Genomic DNA, 20,446 nt, shown 5'->3' on the forward strand with positions numbered 1-20,446 from the left:
TAACTAGAGAGAAAGCCCACATGCCACAACAAAGACCCAGCACAGTCAAAATCTTAAAAATAAAAAATTTTAATTAAAAAAAAGAAAGACCAAGAAAGCCCTGGGATCAAGATAATGGTTCCCATTTTCCCTCCAGATCAAGTATAACAACACAGACCAGCACATCTTTCATCCCCAGGACTGTGACAAGAAAAAATTAATCCAATTTGGACAGGACAAGGTAAAAGGACATGTGGGTATAGACAAAAAGCCAACATTTGACCTATTTCTTCTGTGCCCTCACATCATTTCTGAGAAAACACCACGTGAGGCTTTGCTTCAGTAGGAATGTACAGGACATTCGCCCTCAAACTCCCAGGGTATCATGACCTCATTTTGAGTGCAAGACACTATGACTATGTCTAAGGATCTGGAGTCACCCTGGAAACAGGAGTTCTCATGTCAAAAAGAGGGTGGAAAAGTCATAACTGGGAATTCTTGGGTGCAAATGCCCTTCCTACAGTCTGGGTTACAAGTACTTTACAGGTTTAAATGAGTAAATAAACACTGTCACTTTTAATGACTGAGGAAGATTCTGTTCATCATTACAAAGAAGAATGAAGGCCAATTAAAATCCATTGTCAGCCAAAAGAAAGACAAGAAAAATGAAAGGGAGACCTGAGAATTTTAAAGAGAGTAGAAAAGGTAATGGAAACTACAAAACACTAAAATGCTGCTTTAAAATCCTCCTTCCCAGCCCAAGTCACCTTGATTTACTTTCCTTTTTACTCTTTGTCCCCTCTTACCAACAAATACTGCTTTGAGAGTAATTTAAAAAAAAATCCTGCTCGGACACCCTATGATCCATCTGGCTGTGTGCAATCCCACCATGCTGAATGACCTTCCTGCCCTAAGGCTGCACCACGATGTCATTCCCTCAACAAACAGCATGTCCTTGTCAATCAGAAACAATAGTCCAGTAAATTGCTCTGGTGCCTTGCCTCAGAGTCTCCACAGCTAGGTCAAGACTACCAGGAACAGAAGAATGGTAGAAGGAAAGATTTCGTGTCATGATTATTCCATTTTATTCTTAACAATCACTGTGGCATCCCCTGGGGAGCCATGGCTAAGCTGATAGATGTTGCATAGGTTTCCAACACCTGAAGCTTCTGTGGTAAGTCAGGCATGCAGAGGATTACAGGCATACAGAGAGTGTTTGTTCAACTGAAATGCTTGAAAGAGCAAACCTAAACAATTCTCTAAAAGCTCAGCTGAAATGAGTGTAACTGGTTTCATAATGTCATGTATTTCATAATGTCTTTTCTTTACCAAGAAAGCAAAATATAGTCTTCTTGAAAAGAAATGTGAAATAAATATTAACCCAGCTTCAAAACTCAGGAGGCAAAGGTACATTCTTAAAGGACAAGAAAGGTCACAGAGAAAGTCTCTGCAGGTAGCAGAGGGCCTCACATTCACAAAAACTCAAAATTGCAGACTTTTGAGCTTGTATCCAAAAGAGGTCATCTGCACTAAAGTCCTAGGTACATCATAAAGGGACTGAAAGATGTTTGTGGACCTTAGAATTAGTGCCCAAGTATCGGACTACTTCCAGTAGTAGTAGAACCAAAAGTGTTCTATGAATTCTGAAATGATCCTGTGTGCAGCATAATACTGCAAAATTGTGTTACACTCATTAATAGATTTAAGTGTAAAAATCTTGTTACAAAAGTTTTTCATTTCTTAAGGGCTGCAAAAAATTGAAGCAGCCCAGACCTCTCTCTGACCTACAACTCAAACCTCATCATGGGCTTAATTTTTAGAAAAGATGTTGAAAAACATGTTGGAAAATGTGGCTCTAGAATGGGGGGTGGGGGTGGAGAGACTAAAGAATAGGTTGCAAGGTATCACAAGAATGAACCAGGGATCCTTAAAGAGCAAATCCCTTTTCATGAAAACATTTCATGGCCTATCGAGTTCCAACTACAAGGCGGCCTAGCCCAAATTTCTCTTTAGGATTGAGAGGAAAAAGAGAGAAAAACAAATGTAACACTGAGAATGTGGCTTCAGGCATCTCTACTGGAATTCCTTTTCTAGTAAGAGAAAGGGGAAAGGCCTAGAGAACTAAGACTGGAAATCGGATTGGCAGCTGGGTGGCAGTAAAGGGGAAGAGTAGCCTGACATTTGGCAGACAGCCTGAGCGGTCTTACACTTACAGAAGAGAGCATAAGCAGGGCTTCCGTGTCAGAAACTCAGGAAATAGACTTTCTCCAGGGTTTGTAAACCAGAGTGTTTCTTTTGTGCTTGTTTATTTTATTTATTCATTTATTCATTTTTGCCCACACTACATGCCTTGTGGGATCTTAGTTCCCTGACCAGGGAACCCCGGCCCTTGGCAGTGAAAGCTCGGAGTCCTAAGTGCTATATAAATAGCTGCCTGCACACAGAAAGTTCAAGTTTTGCTTTTGGGAACTTTCTGCCTCCCACTCCCCTTCTTTTTTTGATCCCCAGTTGACTGAATTGGAGATTGAAGAATTCACAGATAGAGAGGTCCAACTGTATTTAACAAGTATGGCTATATAATTCTGCTTCCAAATATATAAAACAGCAATATACAATATAGGAAAAGAACAACCTCCATCATTAGGAACTGGACAGATATACACATAGCTAATTTACTCACTCATCATACAACCACTCTTTTGCCATGGGCACCTCACAAAAGCTTCTCAGAGTCAAAACATCATATTGTCCAGGTTTTCAATGAAGACTGTATTGCTCTTTGTTAACAGATTCTCCTCTCCACAAATACAAACTCCTTGATGTTAAAGGAAGTGTCCCCAGTGCCATAAGTACTGTGATGAAAGTCTGTCACTTACCGACGCAGTTATTGGTTCTATTTTTGTTGACAATAAAACCTGAGGGGCAGTAACACATCCCTCCGCCTGGTGACTTGTGGCATTGGTACTCACATCCCAAGGACGGACACAGATTAACATCTAAACAGAGAAAAAGATTTTGTGAAATGAAAGGTGATCTCCGGACAAGGATGATTTATAAGAACTTTCCAAAGTAAAAGCTCAGTAAGTATGCAGTAACACAGAAAATTGGTCACTATTCAAGCCTGCAGTATGATGCAATAAAAACTCAGCACATTATAAAATTCATTATAACTAAGTGCAAGCACAAGGCATCAGTAGTGCTGTTCATGAAAAAAAATCTGGCCAAAAGTCTATCTTTGTGTCTAGAAAGATATTAGGATATCTAATAGAAAGATATCTATCTAGATATCTATTTCTTCTATCTAGAAAGAATAGAAGGATATTCCCAAGAATTCCCAAGCCACTGAACACTAAACACTAAATTTTTAACTTAATAATCCAAGCTAGCTTCAACTAACTTTTGTTTTCTAACTTTTGCACTAGGACTATGTAAAAGGGCTCCCCAGTGAAATGGGGGGAAAAAAGAAGCCTCTTTTTTTCATGGAAAAGAAATCACCAAAACTTTAGGGTTATAGTTCACGGTCACTGCTAGGCAACTATAAGATAATTCAGAGAGAAATCAAGGCCATGAATTGCACTTTCCTACAGGACAGCCAACTGTCCACAGAAGTGATGGCTTATAGTGGGGAAATATTCTACAGCCATGGAGTGGAGGTGGTGGGGTGGGTAACTCCAAGTTTAGATCCCTGAAACCAGAAGTTTGTGAGTAAAGCCAGCAACACTTTTTCCACAGGTATAATCCAGGGAATAAAATCTCCAGAATACTTTTAGAGTCATCACAATTACCATTAAAACCATTCTTCCTGGGAAGGAGATGCAGGGGGAGGGGGAGAAAGAGTCACAAATATTTATAAACTCCTGCCATGAAGAAATGGAGTCTATTTCTTCAGTCCATTAAATCTGGGATCAGTGTGGCTTCTTTTGGCCAATAGAACACTTAGGAAACATCAAGTAAGCAGAGGCTGAGAAGAGCTTGTTCACTGGGCTTGGCCCTTTCCACCACCAGGCAAACACACCTGGTCTAGTCATGCTTTTGCTGGAGCATCCTGAGATGTGAGTGAGCTGGTTCAGGCCAAAAGAATAATGTAGCCAACCCACAGGACTGTGAGAAATAACAAATATTTGTTGGTTAGAGCTACTAAGTCCTGGAATTGTTCATTCTGCAAACATCAACTGATACTCTCTGTATGTGGCAATCTGTTATAGAAAAACAGAGACACCATTACCTGAAAGATGTCCAGATAAATTTCCATACTCACCACACTGTTGTCCTGCAGTGATATTGCTTTCGTCTTCTCCTCCTGGACAATCTAAAGTCCCATCACAAACTTTAGAAATTGGGATGCATTTTCCAGACTTTGGACAGGCCCATTCATTTGGGTAACATTCAAAGGTACGATTACTTTTGCTTTCTGTGGGTGAAAAAGAGAGTTACTATAGGCCATATGAGAGGCAGAGCCAGCCATTTTTCAATACACGGTTAAGAGGGGATAGAGATCAGGTAAACAAGAAACCTACAACAGACCGATATTTCACAATAAACAAGTAGTTTCTAACGCTACAACTGACCTTCTATTGAGATTCTAAAGAATGATAAATGTCATTATTTAGGTTCCAGTGTTTCTAGGGGAGGAAACTACCAGCCAAATTATAAGAGTAAGAAGCAGAAATGGGCCTACATTATCAACAAACTAGATGAATAACCTGTAGGAGAACATTTAGTTATTAAATTATGAACAATAGAACTAGCACTATCAAGGTAATGCCAGGATTCCTGAGTGTGTGTGTGTGTGTGTGTATGATTTTTGGTTGGTTGTTTTGTTTTGTTTCTTTAGTGAATTGTCAACAGTATAAGAAAGATTATAATCCAGAAGTTGGAACACAACTTCTTGGAATACTGAAGCATGAAACCAACGGATGCTCCCAACCAAAACAAGCAACATTATTAATATACCCAGGCTGGAATCATAAAGGTAACTTTCTTTATGTGTGGGTGTTAGCAGTTTCCAAGCTGTTGGAGGTACTGCTGATAACTGCCCAGTGAAGGGGATGAATGTTACTGACAATTTCCTTCTCATTTCTCCCGATATTGGCCTCTCCTTTATCTACCAACCTTCAGCTCAGTCGTTCTTCATGGTTGTAAGGTCTTAAGACAAATCACATTTTCCCATATTTTCCCACCTTCCCCAGCCTACTTCTTTTATATAGATAAATCTAATTAAGATAAAAGTCTTAAAAGGAAAACCTCAGATAGGGCTATAAAGGGGAGAGACTGTCCTATCTCCTTGGCCTTACTGTTAGGAAAGGATTATAATTTATGCTACATTTGAATTCTGTGTCTTTTTAGAAAAAGCTAGGGGAACCACTCTTCCTCACCCAAGATTCCCTGTCAGTCCAGCCCATCTGGAAACTTGCATGTCACACAGATAATTTCTAACAAGGAAAGTAAGAAAAGCAAGTCCTGGAAAACACTTTCTTGGAAATTGGAAAATACTTTCCAATCAGAAGCTCTTCCCCTCCTTACCGCATCCATCTTCGTCAGCGTTATCTACACAGTCACCTTCTCCATCACAAACCCAGCCCTGTGCAATGCAGATGCCGTTAGGGCAAGTGAATTCGTTGCCTTTGCAGGTCTGATAAGAATCTGGAAGAAAATAAAATGACAGCTACACTCCAGAGATATAAACCTTTGGAAAGAAATCAAAGTGCTCTCCCTGCCACCTAAACTGAGCTCCAAGAAACTGAAATTTCTACGCCCATTTAGTCCCTTAACTATCTTGACAAAAATGAACAAAAAAAAAGAGAAAGAGAAGAAGAGAGAAGGGGGAGAAGCAAACAGTAGCTTTGGGTTCAGGACATGAAAACCAAGTGCATCAAGATGAAAAATAAGATAGCTATAAGTGGACACAGAGCAAAGAATACAGACTGACAAAGATGCTACAGAAATGCCAATGGCCAACATTCTCTCACTTGACCACAAGCACGGTAATTGCTCTCTAGGACTCAATGATTCTGAGTAACTCATTCCATGATATCACATTCCTCTCAATTTAGCACTGAAATAAGCCCAGGTGCCAGAAAGGAAATCCAGTAATACAATATACCCTGTATCTTTGTGGTCTGAGAAAAGAAGGCAAACTGTCCAAACCCTTCACCTCTACACAGATTTTTGGAAGGTAAAGAAGTCTAAGTTCAGCAACACTACTGAGGCTCATGCCATGGGCCCTGAATGATATTCTGGCTTCCTCTGCCATCAGACACATCTTTTATTTGAAAAGAATAATACGTCGGTGGGCGGGGGGACACAAAGACAAGAGCATTCCTAACAGCATGACCCAAAATGAGGAAGTCACCGTACTGCAAGAAAGTTCATCACTGCCATCTTCACAGTCAATTTCATGGTCGCAGACGTAGGTTCTAGGAATGCACTGCCCACCGCCACACTGAAACTCATTGCGCGCGCATCGGCGAGCTGGGACACAAGGTTAAAAGGGGAAAGAAAAGAGAATTTCAATTTCACTGTAGCCACTTAATTTCATAGGAAGAGTCTATCTCAAGTTTCAAAAGATTCTTACCACGCAGCAGTGTGCTGGTAAATGTTTAATAACCAGTTCTCCAGGAACATAAAAGTCCTCACTTACTGTATCTGCCGATTTCCATAGTGTAAAATACTCCACCACGACTGACTTCAAGCCACCAACATGAATTCACTGAACACAAACTTGAGAAGAAAAGTGCATAACTGGCCAGTAAACCAGCTCCAGCATATTACTTACTGCAATTGAGTTCATCAGAGGCATCTCTGCAATCAACCTGCCCATTACACCTCTGACTGGTGTTATAGCAGGCTCCGTTGGCACAAGTTAGCTGCTCACATACTGGGTATCCTGAAAGAATGGAAATAGCACACAAATCTTAAAGGAAGATGTTGCTTAGCAATCGCTTCTTGAATAACTACTATATCCTAGACACTAACTGCTGAACATATATTGGTAAACAAAAGAGACATTCTTTGGATAACCTAAGAATGACACAAACAGCAAATTACAAACTGGACTATGTGCTTAAGGTGATAAGTACAGAGTGCTTTGAGAGGGCATAGTAGGGGGAATGGAAGCCCAAGGAATTGGGCTTTAAAGTGACTTGTGCCCTCCAAGCCGAAGAATGAGAAGAAATTTTAACTTGTCAAAATGGAATCTTCTTTTACATAATATAAATAACACCCCAGGAAAGTAATGTACCATCACACATGGTTCGGGAGATGAAGGGCTGGTTCTTTGGCTAGAAGGTCAAAGAAAGAAAACAGGCCAAGAAGCCAGGTAACATGGGACCTGGGGTGCCACTCTGTACCTATTTACTCTGACTTGAATTATCTTTTCTGTGTCACCATTTCCTCATCCACACATACAGGAACCTCCAAAAGACAATGTCTAGTAAAGCACTCTGAAAAGCATAGTGTGCTCTACAAAAGCACGGTATGTGCTACAAGCCCACATCATTGTTACCATATTATGTACTGATGATCACTTCACTGCTGTTAGCCAAATGCTTTTTAACCCTGGTTTTCTAGATCTCAGTGGAAAAATCAGGATGTTCCCTTGAAGGAAAAAGATACTATCAGCCCCTCCCTTGTGCTTCCCCAGACTTGGAACATATCTCATGACCCCCTCACTGTAGGCTCCATTCTATTCGCTGATTATCTGTTTCCCCCATGACATTATGAAATCCTCTGAGATCAAGGATCCTGTCTTACTCAAATCCCCATCATTCAGTACAGAGACGAGGTCATTCACCCTCTGCGCTCAAGAAATGCTTGGGAGTGCCAGAGTTATCACAGCTGAACTTTCTAGGTTGAAAAGTTTTTTTAAAATAGTATGAACTTCTGCCCTTTATGGTCTTTTAAGAGTCTTCCTCTCACAAGTATGATATCTTTATTGGTCTATTTTTTGTTTCATTAAAGATTGTTTTCATAGTGATTCTCAGATTCTAATTTCTTTTTCAGTAAGAAAAGGGTATATCTCCAAGATCAGACGGCAGGCCCATTTCATGACGTTCCACAGTGAAAGAGTAAGCAGAAATATTCTCATCTCCAGAAGCTCAAAACTAGCCTATTAAGTGTCTATAAATACTTTAATTGCCAAGCTGCACACAATCAACTGTATACTAAAATGGGAGGCATTTAATAACAGATAAAATTTAATTTTTTCACAAATTTTATTTTTTAATCATCCAAGAACCAGTTAATGTTTAGGGTTATTGCTGTCTTTCATCATAGGGATGGCACACATCCCAAATGCATCTTCAAAGCTCAGTTTATTCATTCTCCCTTCAAGAGATGCCTAGAAGCCAGCTGAGTCCAGCAAGTGATTCCTTTTCCCCTTGCACTGGATAGCAGTATGCTATCTAGGCTATTCAGAGAGGGGCAAGCACGAAGGAAATCTTAGAAAACCCAACCTTTTTACAATAAAGGAGATACCTATCAGGAAGAAATTTTACGTGGGCATGGACTGTGACTCTTTCATTTAAGGTGATTATTGTAGACATGAAGGAACTGAGACCAATATGCTGGGCAGATCTCTTGTTCTCCCTGTCCTTTTTGAGGGGCATTCCCACACTGAAACCCAGTATCCACTAATATAACTAAAGCTTGCTGACACGGCACATTCACACCACAAACAACAAGGCCAGCTTGATGTCATCAAAGAGAGTATTGGTAGGGTTAGAGGTCAGTAGTTTGACACTTGGCATGAAGTATGAACAGCTTTCTTGTCTCTGACCAAGCTGATAATAAATCTGCCCATCAGCTGAGGATTTGCCCTGCACACCTTCTGGTCTCTTCTGCGCCTGACTAAACGTATGGTATGCCCATAGGAAGGACTGCATGGAGCCAAATCACAAAATACACAGAAGATTTGGAAAACTGCTTCTAAAAGCTTTTCCCTCTTTGAATACCCCACAAAGGGAAGAGGTCCAAGTTGTACGCTGAGCAAAGTAAGAAATGAGCAGATTCTATTTCCTTTAAAGATTTCTACTGCTAACAGTATTAATGAGTTTCAGTCTACCCCAGAAAACAGGAAGTCACAACACTTGGTGATAATGTATCTCTCTGAAGTCTAACTTTTTGGTTTATTTGCTTGGATGGAGAGTCCGAGTCTAACTCTGTAAACTTTTTCCCATGGGACAAATCCATCATGTACCTGAAATGTCCTACAGGACTTCAAGTAAAGGGGAAGGATAGTAAGAGAGAAGATACTGTATAAGAATATCAGAGATTATCATCCTTGTAAGTTTTGTTTTAATGGAAAGATTGACAAGTACCTATTAACTAAGCCCCAGACTGCTAAAGTTAACCTGATACAAAAAATGCAAGATCATCTTCCATCTCCCTTCCTTCCTCCAATTTTCAAATGATTCATGTCCAGGTTTGCTCCTCGAAATTGGGAGCTGCCTCCAAATATACATGTAGGATTGGTACTTGACGGTGTTTTAAATGTTTTCTCTGCTAATGATTTGGCTTGGAGCAAGAAATTTCCATGCTATAGCTCTCTTTGCATAATCAAGGAGGACGAGGTGGTTTGAGTAACTCATAGACTTTCCCGAATGGAAATCATTCACAGCAGAGTAAGACAGAGATATTAGGCACTACTCTTTGTTATCTTCACAGGAAGGCTCTAAATACATTCTATGCTCAGAATTTGACAAAATAGCCAAGAAGACAAACTGATTCTAAAGAAAGAGACGGTATCTTAAAGATATATTATGATGCTTAAGCCAAGATTAAAACGAAAACCAGAAGTAACTGATATAAGTCCTGAATAGACACCTGGGATTTTCCAAGGTCCTAGAGTCATCCTTTATAAGTAACTTTGTTAGTTCAGTTCTGAGGCAGGATAATCCAGTCAGAGTAATGATTTGCCAGAAAAAGTTTACTGGTTTGACTACCAGCACTTAGTAAAAGTACTATCCACAAAGTTAAATAAGCAAAAACAATAATAATCATCAAAAACATGTGTTGAAAATGATGTTCCAGAAGCCTATTCAGGTACTCAATACATATGAACTTATTTTGCTCTTGTAACATCCCAATGAGGTAGTTACTACTATTATTCCCATTTCATAGATCTTATATCTGTGCCTCTCTGGGGTATAAGGAGGTTGAACAGTTTGAAAAAAAGGCATATGACTGGTAAGCTGGAGAACTAGAATTCAAATTCAGTTAACCTGGCCCCACAATGCATATTCCTAACCACTATAATAGGTATTTCTAGTACTTACAGACTTCAGAGTAATAGGAAGAGGAAATTATGGGGAAAAGAATGAAATTGAATAAAAAGGAATAAACTTTTAAAAAAATCATATGAAAAGAAAGAGAAGAAGCAACCCAAGAAAAAAGTTGTGTTTTTTTTTCCATTCAGTTTCTCATTTCACTTTGGTAAGTCTGGAGAAGTGAGGTCAAATCTAAATTTCAGCAGATTATTTTATATTCTACTAAGGACTTCAATCTGATATAATCTAGGAATTCCAAGAAACGCTATGCTAAGAAACAGCTTTTCAAGACTACCAGGACAAACAAGAGAGTCCATGCCAAAAAAACAGACCACAGTGACTTCCCTGGTGGTCTAGTGGTTAAGACTTGGCCTTCCAATGTAGGGGGTGTGTGTTTGATCCCTGGTAGGGAGCTAAGATTTCTATGTCTCATGGCCAAAAAACCAAAACATAAAACAGAAGCAATATTGTAACAAATTCAATAAAGACTTGAAAGATGCTCCACATCAGGGACTTTAGGGGAGAATGGACACATGTCTATGTATGACTGAGTCCCTTCACTCTCCACCTGAAACTGTCACAACTCTAATATAAAATGAAAAGTTTAAAAAAAACACGTCTATGTCAAAAAACAAAAACCGAAAACAGACCACAAAGTGGCAGAGGACCAGCCTACTTCCCTCCCTGGCCCACCTCCCGCCTCCTGTGTCAGTTAAATTCAGTCCCTGAAGTAACAGTCGTCAGGGACTAGGGAGTGCAAGCGGGCAACAGAGAAGCATTTCCTGCCTCTTTCCAAAAATAATTAGAAGCATCTTTCAATGAAAAGCATACATATAATAATATTTATAAAATGGAAATAGCAATTCAGTACCTTGGAAAGAGAAAGTATATATGATCTTCCTAAGGGCTACTAAAACTGGACTAACATCAAGTTTAGTATGAGCAGCTTTTCAGGAACCTGAAGCAAAAAAAGGGAAGACATTAACTTACCTAGTTTCTTTACCACCCTCCCTTTAAACTACTAGGTCCTAAGTCCTAAATCCCTACCTGGTCTCAGTTCATGGTGAACTGATCTCAGACCTAAATTTTAAAAAGCACCCAAGAGGCCTGCTCCAAAGATTTTGGATCTGCAGTACCTTCTTCTCATACATAGAGCTATCACCAAAATCTGCAGACAAGATAAAGACTGACAGAGTATGAATTTTTAAAATAATAAAAATCTCACATGAGCCCTGGTGTTTGAATATCTGAGAAACAGAATGGAAAATTGTGCCTCAAATTGTTCCAAGGAATAATGCAACATATATTTATTGAAATCCATCTTTCTAGACACCATGATAAGAATTGGATAAAGAGGTTATAAGTGAAATTATAAGTAGCACAGCTTTTTAAAAATATTTCATGGTGGCTCAGATGATAAAGAGTCTGCCTGAGATGCAGGAGACCCATCTCCTGGGTTGGGAAGATCTCCTGAAGAAGGGAATGGCTACCCACTCCAGTATTCTTGCCTAGAGAATTCCATGAACAGAAGAGTGTAGTGGGCTACAGTCCATGGGGTTGCAAAGAGTCGAACACAACTGAGCGACTACGTACACATGCTAAGTACTAGAGAGAAAGTGATGAACTTCATAAAATCTTTGCTCTCATAGAACATTTTTTATTTATTTAGGAGAGTAGGAGGACAGACATTAACATAAATGAGAAAGAGTGACAGTGAGGAGTAGCTCTCTTTGATAAGGTGATGTTCAAACAAGAACCATTGGGTTTAGCAAAATGGAGGTCATTGGTGACATTTTCAAGAATGTTTTTGTATACCTATGTACATATGTATATCTATGGCTGATTCATGTTGAGGTTTGACAGAAAACAACAAAATTCTGTAAAGCGATTATCCTTCGATTAAAGAATAATAAACAAATTTTTTAAAAAAAGATTGTTTTGGGGAGGATGGGGGTGGACAAGTGAGTTCAAGGAAGAAAGAGGAAATGGAGACAGTTATTAAAGGCAACTCTATGTAACAGCTGAGACAGATCTTAACATCTTTTAAGAGATGAGAGATATTTATAATGTGCTTGCAAGACGAAGACTAAATAGGAGATTTTTCTCTTTCCTCAAGAAATCAGGGTTCTGAATCCTACCTCAAACTGTGAGAATCTTAAAAAAAAAAAAAAAAAGTACATCTATGATGGGATTTGTAAGATAGGCTCAGTCTCTCTGCTTCTTCCTTCTCGCCTTCAGTAGAGAGAACAGTAAAAGTAAGGCTGAATTTGATGAACATGTCTGTCACCAGGCATCACTGTTCACAGAATGACTTATCTCTCTGCTTCACTACCCACCCCCAACTATGCCCCCAGTTGGAGTTTCAGCAGTTAGACATATACAAAGTGAGGTGTGTGTTCAGTTGCTCAGTCGTGTCCAACTCTTTGTGACCCCATGGACTGTAACCCACCAGGGTCCTCAGCCTATGGAATTTTCCAGAACACTGGAGTGGGCTGCCATTTCCTACACCTGGGATCTTCCCCACCCAGGGACTGAACCACATTTCTTGTGTCTCCTGTATTGTCAGCTGGATTCTCTACCACTGAGCCACCTGGGAAGCCCAAAGTATACAAAATTCTAAAGAACAGAATGTCAATGGAAATAAAACGTCAGAGACAAAGCCACCCCAGTGGCAGGCAGACCAAACACTGCTGATTACCAGCAAGAAAGCCTTCATTGTAACAGGGATTTGACCCTTTCTTTGGCATTCCTAAGTAATAAAAGAGAAGGCTGCAAACCAATAATAATTAGCAGTAGTTTTACTCACACCAAAAACATGCTAATATGGCACTTGATAAAAATGAAATAATCTGTTTACTTCACTAGAAAAAATTATACTATTTTTGAACAACCAGAAGTCAGTGCATAACCCATGATTGAATGACCTATAATTGCTGCACTGTTCTGATGCTTATCTTGGACTCTGAGCGAGTGGGTTTCCCCTGATGCTAATCTCATTAAAAGTAACATAGATGGCAGTTTCGAATCTCTGTTCCTTAAAAAATAATAATTAATAAGCTGTTTAATAGAAAGTGCCACTTTACAGGTGGCCAGCATGAAGAGCAAAATAACTTAGGGAAAATGAACTTTCCTATTTCACAGCTATACACAAACGTGAGTGCATGCACGCACGTGTGCGTGCACACACAGACACACACACACACACACGTTCAGAAAGTTCCCAAACAGCAGAATAACCATAAATATCTGTGCCTTATGCATACAGGAACACAGCAGACAAAAAGATCAAATATAATAAGAAACAATTTATTTCAAGGATAATCCTTTAATTGGGACCTTCATACCCTTGCCTTCCTCATCATCTCCCTCATTCTTTCCCCTCCCTTCTCCCTGCCTACCTGAGTGGACCTTTACACACCACTCTTTGTTCTGTAAAAAGAGTGCCTGGAATGGACACAGCTCAAGATCTTGACCTTAAACGTTTGAAGGAGTAAGAACTATATCCCTAGGGGTCTGAGCTGACAGGCAGGACTATGAACTACAGAGTCAAGTTTCCTGATCCTTTCAAATATTTAGGGAAAAGAAATAACTCCTTCTTGGCAATTTTCCAACATCCATCACTACAAGTGTTTCTAGGGCCTAGAAGACTCATTCCTACAGACAATCTTATTCCTGAGAAATAGACAAAGCCATATTCATAAACTGATTCTGTCTGTCCATAAGTAATTTTCCTATGCATCATGACTGCAGAAACAATAGAACAAAGTGTCACAAAAATGATTTTTGGCAAAACCTCACTTAATCCTCCATCATGTGGGAACATTCTTGTTTAAAACAACTAATAAACAGCTGCTATATACTTGAAGTGATGTTTAAAGTACCGCTATGACTAAATGGATCTCAACATGACCATTAATGGCTGCTAACCTCACAAAGGGACAGTTAGGCATTAGATGGCTCCTGATGGAAATACATACCTTTATATACAAAGCGCTGTTGCCCTTACACACATACAGACATACACAGCCTTGCCACTTTACAAGTACCTAGACAGTGCTGTCTTCAGACAGAGCAGGGGAACGGAATTCTGCTCCCAAAGGACATTTGACACTGTTTGGAAACACTTCTGGTTCTCACAATTGGGAGGTGCTACTGGCTTCGAGTGGACAGAGGCCACTAGAGGGATCCTGAGAGCCATCCTACAATGCACGAGACAGCTCCCCACCATAGTTATTGGACCCGAATGTCATTATTTTTAAGACTGAAGAAACTTACTTTAGATCTAACTACCAATTTCCAGGAAGTACAGTTCTGGGGCAGTTCAAAAACATTAGAGAGTGCAATGAGCAAAAAATAAATAAAAATATGGGAAACTCCAGGACAAGTCAGTTAGCAACTGACTTGTCCATTTAAAGAAAGTATAAATTTTCTTTGGGCTTTTATTTCAAATAAAAAATAATAAGCCAATTGGAGAACTTTTAAAAACTGGATGGATATCTGATTACTTGCTTCCCAGGTGGTGCAGTGGTAAAGACTCTGCCTGCCAATGCAGGAGATGTGGGAAACGCGGGTTCTATCACTGGTTCGGGAAGATCCCCTGGAGTAGGAAATGGCAAACCACTCCAGTATTCTTGCCTGGGAAATCCCATGGACATGGATAGAGGAGCCTGGTAGGCTACAGTCCACAGAGTCACAGAGTTGTACACGATGGAGTACGCACGCAGAGCTGATAGTCCTTCCTTATGTGTTAGCAATTAGATATTGAATTACCTAAAGACAAAACTGTATGATATCTGAGAACTGCTTCAAAATAATAGAAAGAAAAACAAGGAGATATAGGTAAGACAAAATTAGCTATAAGCTGATGCAATCACTTTTGATTATGTTTAAAACTTTGCATAATAAAAAGCTTTGAATGTATCATTTTAATAATAAAATAGCTATGTGATCTGGAGGCAAAATGTTCTATAAACATCTTACACAAAAGAAAAATATTCCAAGGGCATGGGCATAGGATTTAGACCTAGGTTAATACCTTGGTTCATCCACCTTTACCTCTTGATGATCTTTAAGGATCTCTGTAAAGTACCTTGTAGTACTGACGTGAAAACTGAATAAGATAGTGGTTGATGCCCTCTCACTTCCCACAGGATCTCCAAACAAAGAGGGAAAATAAAATAAGGCCAATCCTGCCCCCTGCATGCTGGCACTTATTAAAAACTTTGATCCAGGTCATTCCTTTCCTTCTTATATGGCCAGGAGATCAAAGCACTAACAAGGAAGTACAAGGATTCTTTTTTCATTTCCTCTGATTTGTTAAATTTCTTTTATACTAGTCCTTAAATAACATGTAGCAATAAATAAACGAGGCAGAGAAAAATAGGAAGAAAGAAATCTCATTGTAAAACCCCCTTATATGGTGAGATTCACTTTAGGGCCGTGAACCCTGAAGGATTCACGACTTGTATGATTCCAGAAACAATGAGCTTTAACTCTAGTTCGACAATTGTTTGTATGTACTTAAAAAATATATAAACAAATCTTGATTACGAACTCCAGCCCAGATATTTTACAAATCTCAATTCCTTTCCTTCATTCCTATAAGAGCTACCTGAACCCTTCCAGCTTTTTTTCCAGAAGGTCCATTGGCAAAGTCATGAGGAGGTTGTATTAGTGACTTGAGACTTGGCTGCAGAGTATTCACATGGGATAAATCCAAACAGTGTTTTGGCTGCCTTTTATTTTGCCTAAAATAGCATTTCCGCAAGTCCCATTGCGTTGGCAATAAAGCATTCATTTTTTATCCATTCGTAAATAAGGGATAAAGATGCAGGCCAGTGGCACAGGTCACCTGTTTTGTTCTTGCACAAGGTAGGACTTCCTCCTTCTGTAAATAAAGTCCTTCATGAACAGCAATCACCAGACTTGGACCAGAGGACGAGCTGAGCTCTAGCCCTGCCACACACCACTTACCCTTGAACAAGCCACTCTGTCCTTGCTGGTTCAGTTACTTTATTCCTAAGACAGTACTATAATACTGGTGCTATTGTTCCCAGTGAGCGGCCTAATAAGAGCAACCACTGGAATTTACATAACACTTTGAAGTTTACACAATACTGCAAAATATAATGTATGATTTGTCTCTATTCTTAATGAAAAATATTTTCTTCACTTGCCACCATAAAGGATTTATTGTTTGCTTTACAAAGTACTCAAAGGGAAGCCCTTGATTCTGGACTATTTGTGATCTCCAGACATACACTGCTGTCTCTAAAACTGCCAGTATTAAATTAAGTCTAAATTTTCCATAAATTTTCTCAAGTTAAAGAAGGTCCAAACTAGAGGTAACATAATCTCTTTCAAAAGAAAACATGTAAGTTGAAAATTACAACAGAACTACACCAGAAACTGCTAGGAAATAGAGACATAAAGACAAATAGCAGAGCCTCCTCTCAAAGCAAAGTAACATACAAGGGAAGAAAGCATTGGAGAAGTTTTTTGTTCTGTTTTAATGTACTGTGTGATGATAGTGAGGCTGCAGCATGGATCTGGCATACATACCAGTATTTCTTCCATCAAGAGCACAGTTTGTACAGTACAGTAAATACGAACAATTTGCTCATAACCAGTTTGTTAGCTCCCACTCCAGGCATGGTGCCATATTGCAAAGTGTACGCTTCTCATACAGCCTACCAAAGGAAAGAACTTAGGGACAGTCCAGAGAACTAAAATCATATCAAAATGATCAAATAATAAAAAAGTTGCCTCAGGAGAATAGACTAAAACTTAATTTTTTAGTTGAAGACATAACAACCAAGAAGCTTATGATCAAGATTTCTAAGGTGCAAAATCTATCCACTGATTATTAGAATATGAAATATTAAATAACTCTGTGAAGTTTAAAATGCAGTATACCAGGAGGAATGTCAGGAGAAAAGACATAAAAACTCAAGGAAGCTCTGGAAAAATGTATGAAATGATAGACTTACAAGGCCTTTGAGAGAAAATGGGTATGTCTAACTCTGACAGAGTTAGATGGATCAGAGGAAGGACACAACAGAATGATTAGTATCTTCTCATATTCTAAAAATTCTATATAAATCTCAAGAGAGGCAGATTACTCTTTACTCATTTGTAAGAAGTAAATTATGCACTATGATTTCACTTTCTTATTTTGCTTATGGTAATAATTAAATATTCATTATATGCAGAACACTGTGATTTGTATGCTTTATCTTGTGGTGATCAGTTACAAACTGATAAATTATTCCATTACAGAAAGGCATTTTCAAAATGTAACACATTTCCAAAGGCAAACAAAACACCCAGTCCACAGGAACAGAAAAACTCTTATTGGCCAAAGACATTTGACCAAGAAGCTTACCATGGTAACATAATAAGAGTTAAAATTGATCAAACTGGGTTTTGTACTCACTGACTTTTTGTGACTCTATGTTAAAATTTATTTAAAAAAGAAAGCAAGAAAAACAAGTCAAAAAAAATAAAGTTAAAAGTTTCTTACTTCAAGACATACAGAAACTTAATGTGCTAAGACAGGACACACTCAGAATGTCTAGCTAAAAATACACTCCTATCAGAACATCATCTCTAATCCACAAAAGAATCTGCCAAGAGATTTCAATAACAAGAGGCATATTGTAGGCATTTTTATCCATCAACAAATTGATTAAAATGCCAAAGGGACAAAGGTGAAACTAAATACAGGGCAAAGACTTTAAGGAACTCACGGCAGTTTTTCTCATCAGTTCCATCTAAGCAGTCTACGGAATGGTCGCATCTGAATTCCCCTGGGATACATTCACCATTCTCACAGGTAAACTGACGGCTTGAGCATGTTATCCCAGCTGTGAAAGGAAAAAAATATGACTTTATAATTACTGAAGAACACAGATCAATTAACAAATGTGACAACCTTAACAAATATATGAATGAGGACATTTAAAAGTAAAGGCAAGTAACCCATACACTGAACATAAAATTCACAGGGTCACACGGTGGAGTACCTGGCTACCCTGAGGTAGACTTCTCACACTGTGAAAGCAAGGGTGTTAGGACAAGCATACTATCAAAATACCCAAAACACTCAAGTCTGTGAGTGTAGACAATTATACTATCAACATGCGCTGAGAATACAATATAGCTTGAAAACCTACACAGTAAAAAGGATGGATGAAACAAGAATTTTGCAAGTGTAGGTATTTTAATCAAGGTCCCCCTTGCAAGGAGATCAAACCAGTCAATCCTAAAGGAAATCAACCCTGAATATTTACTGGAAGGACTGATACTGAAGCTAAGGCTCCAGTACTTTGGCCACCTGATGCAAAGAGCCGACTCATTGGAAAAGGCCCCGATGCTGGGAAAGATTGAAGGCAGGAGGAGAAAGGGGCAACAGAGGATGAGATGGTTCGATAGAATCATTGATTCAATGGACATAAGTTAGAGAAAACTCAAGGAGATAGTAAAGGATGTGGAAGACTGGCATGCTACAGTCCATGGGATCACAAAGAGTCGGACACAACTTAGTGACTGAACAACAACAAAAGTTCCCCTCAGAAGGAAATATGCCAAAGGGTAAACAGTAATTATTTCTGAATATCAGGAATGTAAGTGATATTTTTCTTTAGAGTCTTAGAGAAAACTTATTTTATAAGCTTTCTACACTGAATATGTGTCAGTTTTATAAACAGACATTTAAGCTAGCTTAAATGGTAGGTGATTATGGTAGGTGAAGGCAGAACATCAGTAATTTATCAAATTTGTCTCTGGATAAATCAGACAAAATCAAATGGATGGTTGTTTCATGTGAATTCTATTCTGTGAGTTTGATACAGGAAATATGATGGGACTTTTTAATTATCCACATAAAAAGAGAAGCATTTGGGGGAAATAGGATCTGATGAAAACACAACACAAATTTTACAATGTAAGAGTTACCTTATGAAATCCATACCCATTTACAATAGTATGGCTTACAAATTATAAAATCTCCCCAAGCAGTGGCCCTTGGTAGTTCCCATCCCCTCTATGTAGTATGAGCAACAGGTCATCCACCACACACTGCATCACAATCTACAGCTCAGCTTTCTTCCTACTCAGTGCCAGCAGCAAGGGGAAATGGAACCAAATGGCATATGGAGCCAAAAGATAAATAACCAGTCATTCATTCATTCAGTGTCCATTTATCAAGAACTTACTCCCTGTGACACAAGCCTTAGGGGTAGAAGCTGAATAAAGCATAGTCACTGCTCTCCAGAGCTTCACAATCAAGCACAGAGGTCACCCTTTTCCTCTAGGACCTTTGAGAGGCCAGAGAATATCAGAGCCCAGACAGATTTCCTAGAAACAAGGATTTCTTCCTGCTCCCCACTATCCCTGGTACTTTTCCTTCCTCCTTTCAGTACTTCTGAACCATGCCCCCACTCCCATTGTGCTAATCTACCTTAAATCCTGATTCATAGCTGGACCTGATTTAGATATGCCATGTTCCCATTTGGCCTTGATCAGCTCCTGTCTGTACCTTCCTCAAGACTGCAATCTGTTACCACCACACGACCACCTTTCACAGTTCTACATATTTCACTGGTTTCTTCTTAACCACTTTGTCCCAAGGACCACCATCTCTTTGTTGCTGGATGGCAACACGACCAGCACTGACAAGTCCTAACAGATTGTTTAATACAGTCTACATTTTACCTTTACACCAAAGTCAAACTCATGAGTATTGAGAATTTCCATTACTTTCCTCAAAAGAAGGTATCTAGTGGCCCAACTGAGAAGAGTTCATACTCCATGCTGGCCTCAAAATTCCTGGACTAAATTCCATTTTTTTATAAATACACCCAGAACCCACTGAAGCCCATAGCATCTCCATTACTAGTCACCTAACAACTAAACAAGTTCCCACATGAAGTACTCGTCAAAACATCCATTTCATCTTTGATCTTTGTGGGCAATGACTATGAGAAAATGCCAACAGGATCGTGGCTATCTCAAAACCAACACAGAGTGATGATAGATGTCCACTGATTTGTGGGATGTGCGTGTAATGAAACAGAATGTGGGGAAGTTCAAAGATGAATGCTACACAGTAATCAGAGCTGGATACTTCCAGAGGACACCTGAGGTCAAGAGCTAGAGGAGGTTCATCACAGCCTTGTATCTTCTCTCCATCTCAATCCATC

At 39.2% G+C, this 20,446-nt stretch overlaps 1 protein-coding gene across 1 annotated transcript in view; it reads right to left on the reverse strand.

The window, feature by feature from the left end:
- Window positions 1-20,446, reverse strand: part of LRP2 (LDL receptor related protein 2) — a 176,320-nt gene that overhangs the window by 118,295 nt on the left and 37,579 nt on the right. The window contains exons 4-9 of the mRNA XM_043488175.1: window positions 17,993-18,109; window positions 6,755-6,865; window positions 6,337-6,450; window positions 5,503-5,622; window positions 4,238-4,390; window positions 2,856-2,975 (exon numbers count right to left, since the gene is read on the reverse strand). Coding sequence (XP_043344110.1) covers window positions 2,856-2,975; window positions 4,238-4,390; window positions 5,503-5,622; window positions 6,337-6,450; window positions 6,755-6,865; window positions 17,993-18,109 — 735 coding nt within the window. The remainder of the gene's footprint in view (window positions 1-2,855; window positions 2,976-4,237; window positions 4,391-5,502; window positions 5,623-6,336; window positions 6,451-6,754; window positions 6,866-17,992; window positions 18,110-20,446) is intronic.

Source organism: Cervus canadensis, chromosome 15, assembly GCF_019320065.1.
Source record: "Cervus canadensis isolate Bull #8, Minnesota chromosome 15, ASM1932006v1, whole genome shotgun sequence".
Lineage (NCBI taxonomy): Eukaryota > Metazoa > Chordata > Mammalia > Artiodactyla > Cervidae > Cervus > Cervus canadensis.